We start from the raw sequence: 6141 nt of genomic DNA, 5'->3' as shown, positions 1-6141 counted from the left end.
CATTACAAAATAATCTTAAATGGTCCAACGAGTACATATTCTGTAATTCAGGGCAAACTGGCCAAAGTGTATTTTTCTTCAAGTCTTCCAGACTTCGATGATTATTGATCGTAGAGACAAGAAATTACCAACAAAATCACATACAATCAACCAAGCAAATCAAAAGAAAAAATAAATGCAGTATTAAGATTCGCCTTACATCGAGTTTGGAAAGATGCCAAAAAAATAATTATTCATAGACAAGTACATTAAGTTATTCTTTAACAAAATCTGCACTCAATATGTAGAAATAAAAATACAAGATATAAATTCGGACTGAGAATGAAGGAAAACCCTGGCCAAGTTGTCCAGCCATTCCGATTGCTGTCCTTGGTGCTGAACGCTCATCTCGAACTTTTATGGCTGCCGTGTAACACAGCTTAGATCTGCTTTGAATGAATTGAAATCTCTTTGCTTGGGGTCGGGTTTAGACGAAAATGTGTGTGGGCGGGGGTACTTTGATACATAATAAATAAATGGAACTCTACACGCACGGAATTCAAATTGCCTCCGGAAACCTTATGAATTCCTTAAAGACGGTTGGGTTAGCAAAAGACCGAAACAAATGTAGCCTACCTCGCCCATATTATATGTGCACATATTTCCAGTTAAATATGTCAAATTCCATGTGCCAGAAACGATTAATATTAATATCCAACCAAAGTATCAAGGCTGATATTGCAATGCAAAAATAAGCAGAGCGTTCATAGACGGCCGTAACAATAACGTCAATAACGTCTTACCAAATTAATTGACTGCTGTGTGTAGGCTACTTAGCCTTCTGAAATATTGAAACCTCCGCTTCTCCCACGGCTCTTAGACCTTTTTAATACGAAACTGAGATTTAGATTTACAAGGCACCTGTGTACGGTTATCGTTTAAGTAATCATACGTTGAGATCTCATCCATCAATAGCGTATCACACCTCGATATTGTCCAAATTTAACTAACGTACTTACATTCCTGGGTTCTTCATCTCGGTGGAAAAGTGGGAGCATGCAATGCAGTATGTCCATGTGTTCATAAGGCTTTAGGCTATAATTCAACGTGAAACTTAGCCTAGCCTTCCGTTTGGTTAATTGTTCATTGCTATCAGGCAAATGAACAATTAAAGAAACGAAGTGTGCATCAATAGGGAAATAGCCCAATCAATACTTGATATGTATTGTAGCCCACAAATATGCGAAATATGATAAAACCGCTGAAATGTGTATAAAAACGCTGAAATACAATTCCACGTTTTGCCTTTTAACGAACGGGCCATTTACTCCACGTGACTTAAGAAAATTAGGACGACAAACAGTGATAAAATAAAGGTTTAAGAGAATTTTCGTATATTATTAAAATGACGCTGGGGTTGCGTCGTTCTATTGCTTTTCCTTTACATGAAGTAGGTTGCTGAAAATACGCATAAAAGAAAACGTTATCCGCTGTCCTGTTTTACAGGGTAGAGAAAGACAGGATAATAGTAAATATTTCAGTATTCCTTCCCTCACACACCTTACTCTCTCACGTTTATAGGCTTTGTTTGATAATTCAACTTGCTTTCTCTGGGACGCTGAAGATCACAATGATTGACAGTGAAACTGAGCAGTAGCCTTTCGAGCTGGCTGTAAGGAACGACTCAAGACGGCATTATGTAGCCAATTGGATGAAGCATCTCGTATAGTTGGAGCTATTCCTGAACATATACTTCCGCGTGCGTGTGTATCCATGTGTAAGGGTTCAATGGCTGTAGCTCAGTAAGGGCGGAGAGGTATGGCGCTGCTGTGATACGGCTCTATATATCCACCGGCAGAACTACCTTCCATTTAAAGACAACCTCCTCCGTTGCTCAGTTCTCACTTAGTGATGTCGCTCATTTTTGTGGCGAACCTGTAAAGAGAGAGGCAGAAGCCGGCTCTTTTTTAATTATTTGATTCCTTCTTTTATTTCTTCAGTTATTTTTCATTTTATTTACGTAAATCATTAGCTGAAAGGGATTCCATTTGTGTACTTTGTTTCATTTGAATAAATATTTCATTTCATCAGTCTTGTTTATTTATTTTGTGTTCGCAAGTTTAAGCAGAGGCGGAATTCATCCTGTAAATTCGTGCTTAGTGCTTTATTGTTTCGCATCTTTTTAAAGAAATACTATTTGGCTAATACTAAGGACATCCGTAACTTTCATTTATAGAAACGGTAAGACATTTTAAGTTTTTTTAAATATAAAACATATTTTGTGATACTGACAGTTTAGTGGACTAGGGCAGCTATTGATAGCCTATTGGTTGCAGTATTATTGCTGATATTTTCCCCTGACACAAGGCTGATAGCCTACCGTTATTAAATGGATTGTTTTCCAGCAGTGACAATTATATTTTGTGTTCGTGTTGATTTTGTATTTTGTTGTATTCTTCTAAATCATACGAATGTGGGGCTGACAGTCGTTGACAATGCTGTTTCTTTGTTTTACCCGTTGTGCGGCCACTATTTCTTCTAAAAAACCTGTACATCTTCAGTTTGTTCAATGACTACAGTCGCGTGTAAGACCGTTGCTAGCTGTCTAGCTCCGTGTGTGCGTGTCAGTATGCGAGCGTGCAGCTACATCACCAAGCACACGGCTACAAGAACGCAGTTAAAGATGATTCTGTTTCATTTACGCCAGATACGAATTAGTGGTGTTAAATAGATTAAATGGATTTCTCATTCATAATGAGAATGTTGGTAATGGTTTCCATAGTATTTTTACGATTATTCTATGCAGCATATTACATGGTAGCCTATTGTAAAATGTCTTCTTGAAATGTAGCCTAACTTTCGGCAAAGCACTAGATTCAAAACTTAATGATATTTCCCATGCCCCAGAAATATGGGGAAAAGTATTTTGCTCGGCTAAATGGATAACTCATGTGGTGTAGTGTCAATTACGGCCAGTATTCATCGCTACCTGAAACGAGTTATCATATCTCAACACGTCCTCTCGTAGGCTATGGCAATTAGAATGCCGTCAAATGGGCTACACCTGCACCGTTGGCGATGGAAACTGTTCATACACACAGGCGGAAATCGAGTCTAACCTACATGAATCGAAGCTCCCGTTCCTTCACTGGTAGGCTACTGAGATAGCCTACGGTTCACAATAGACTGCAGAATGTAAATGTAGGCTAAAGGAAATATGTAGACTACCCACTAAAATGTATCTTACACGTTTACTAAGCTATCATTTTTCAACGGGACACAACGACCTTATCTGAATTGAAATAGTTCCTCTTCTGCGTATTCATTTGGACGTTATAATAACCTATTACGCATCTGGCGACGTACATTTTCTGTATCATGGTGTTGTGTGCTAGTGCTTATTTGTGTGTCTTCATACAACAGAACAAGTAAAACTGATGATCTCTGCAAATCCCGGATCACGAAAACGGTTAATTTGAGATCATTGAAGAGCAAGCAGCATGCCAGTTCCCTTGATAGAATGGACTACACCTGGATTCAATTGGCACTCTCATATAGGCTACCATATTCCGATACCAAAGTTGAGGGTGCTGAAGAGCGTTGACGTTAGCAACATCCTCAGTTACTGTCTCATTCCGCCTTAGGTAGGCTAAGCTACTGTTTTCTTTTTTTATCTTCTTTAAATGAGATTAGAATGCTACTTCATTAGGCCACTGGGCTTTAACAGATAGTCTACTTGAAATGTTTGCAAAAAGATACTAAATCTCAGTGCACCTGAAACAAATTAAAATACTTATGCATTCTAGAATACATCGCCCACCCCAAATAGTAGGCAGCTCATTATTAGTTCATAGGGTACAACATATTTTCAATTAAGAGGTGCGGCGAGCGACCTCTGTGATTGGCTGATTAGGTTGCCAGTTTGCATTGCTAGATTTCCCGCCATCGCCCCTCACCCCCCTCAGCCATTCAGTATCCTGTTAGACCTGGACGACGACTGAAGGCGTTTGTTTTATGGGTCTACAGTTATTTAAAGACCGTTGTGAGCTGTATTTATCAACCAAGGTAAAGGAAATTATAATTTGTATGCTTCATCACTGGTTCGGTATTGATTAAATATGATGTAAAGCTAGCTAACTGTCCTGCGCATTGGGAATAAGTTTAGGGACTTCTCCAGTTGCCTGTGTAACTAGCTAGCCATAGCTAATAATATTGGCTATTTAAGGAAAAAACTCGTCTTTTGGCCTCATTAACCGCAAATGTCCTTAAAAGTATGTAAAAGGGAAACCCATAATATAATTTTTGTATTACTGGTAGCTAGCTAGCTTGGAATTTCTAAATTTTCCTTCTGAAATTCTGGCGTTTGCTAACATTAGCTAGCGGCAGCTGGTCTCAATTCAGCTAGTCTAATTGGTTAAATTCACATTTGGTCGTCAGTTTGTTTGAAATATGGGGGCGGTCTTCTACAGAGAACATATTTGAAAAGTTACTAAGTAAAGAAGTAAAATAAACCTTTCATTGCTGACAACTTACTGCGAATATGCATCTGTTTAGCTTCACGCTCATTTGTGTTGAACTGGTCGCAGTCGTAGCGCCTGTTTAGGCAGCTGGATTTCGCCTGCTAAAATGGCTTTTACCACCTTAACTTGTTGGCTAACTTGGTAGCGCTTTTGGGGGCGCACAACCTTAAGTAGTTTATTTTTTCATCAGTGTGACCATAACCATTGGTCGTTGTGGTATGCTAGTAAAATACAAGTGTCCAATATATTCCCAAAGCTTGCGTTACTCCTACAAAAAGAGCTTACGTCGTCACGGTTGTAATATATGCAATAAAAACGCCGTTGTATATTTTGCAGTGCTACGCCCCGACGTGGTGTCCGAGATTATTGTAGAGACTTGCAGTTGCAGATCGATGTGAAGTCACCTACCCGGTTAGCTTGCTAAATTGTTAGTAACTTTAAACCAGCTAGGTGGTAGCCTAGGATTTGCCAAAGGAGAATGACTGATCAGGTTCAAGAAGAGAGTGCACTCTGATAAATGTCGATTTAAATAGTTTCCGCCGCTTCAAATCAAAATTCCTTTGCCTGTTATGTGCTAGCTAGACAGCCCAATTTGGAGGGCTGACCTGGTTTAACGTCACCAAAACCGACTGCGGTTGGGCTTGCTTATATAGTCTAATGGTGAAATTTACATTTGGTACTTGCATTTTCGACTTTGCAGATTAACTTTTTATTATATAAATCGTTATGAGGTATGCACCAGTTGCCACCGGTAATCATCACAAAAAACTAACCTGTTAGCGTTTGGGGAAAGGATCGGTGGTTTCTGGACGTTTAAAATGGCCGCTAAACAGGTGCACCTTCACAAACTAATGATGGTCTTAGACTGTCTTTAAATGGGGAAACCGTTTTCTAACGGAAATAGCTTGTGTGTGTTTTTTGGTCCCGCCCTGCTTTCCACATTATTTGGAACTGGAACAGGTGACTGAAATGAACAAATTCTGAATAAGAAGCAGTTTTAGGGGACTGCAATTGATTTCTACCCGGTTTTGATTTAGTTTTGCCATAAGCAGAGCCTGTTAAGGGTTAGCCCCTTCAACCTATACTGTACTTTGAATGTTGAAATAAAATCTACCAGTGACATTTTGCATGCAAAGCTGCCTTCGGTTTGACAGTGACTTTAGATAGCATATTTTGTTGTTGTGAGTACTTGACTGAGGCTCATAGTAATGAGGAATTAGAATAACATTTGTAGTGGAATTCTTTGCTGAAATCATAGCAGTTCATCTTATTAGGATCTTAACACGGTACACTGAGGGTGGGTACGTGTGATGTTCATTAACATAATCTGAAACAGAATTTGATGCTGCAGTGTATAGATGGTGATACATTTTGACTGGAACTGGTCCTTGCTGTGGTGGATGTAATGTGTGAATTACAGCAGGACACCCTAATCGCCATGTTGAAAATGAGAAATTGTATTTTCTACCGCTACCCTGATATCTACAAGAAACAGGGATGACCTAGACCCGAGCCTTTTGATAAGAATGGTTAGGTATTCCGGTAATGTCTTACCCAGCTCATTTTGGTTACAGTTGGTAGGCAGGCCTACAGTGTATCGTTCATGAATAGACGGGAGTTGTCATGGCAGTTTAGCAAGTGA

General features: G+C 39.3%; 1 protein-coding gene across 7 annotated transcripts in view; it reads left to right on the top strand.

Annotated features, from left to right (window-relative positions):
* The first annotated feature begins 1869 nt into the window (after nucleotides 1-1869).
* LOC135259936 (ELAV-like protein 2) overlaps nucleotides 1870-6141 on the top strand; it is a 49708-nt gene continuing 45436 nt past the window's right edge. Inside the window, exon 1 of one of the 7 annotated variants that reach the window (XM_064344894.1) lies at nucleotides 1870-2220. Coding sequence is in view for 1 of the 7 variants with exons in the window: in XM_064344898.1 (XP_064200968.1) it covers nucleotides 3994-4044 (51 nt within the window). In the remaining 6 variants the exon portion in view is untranslated. Of the gene's footprint in view, nucleotides 2221-3600; nucleotides 3624-3719; nucleotides 4045-6141 lie in introns of those variants that run through there. The other 6 variants (XM_064344895.1, XM_064344897.1, XM_064344896.1 and 3 more) reach the window with 6 other exon arrangements.

The sequence above is a fragment of the Anguilla rostrata genome, chromosome 7, assembly GCF_018555375.3.
Source record: "Anguilla rostrata isolate EN2019 chromosome 7, ASM1855537v3, whole genome shotgun sequence".
Taxonomy (NCBI): domain Eukaryota; kingdom Metazoa; phylum Chordata; class Actinopteri; order Anguilliformes; family Anguillidae; genus Anguilla; species Anguilla rostrata.
The sequence above is the reverse complement of the archived record's forward strand: the minus strand, read 5'-3'. Positions and strand labels throughout refer to the sequence as shown.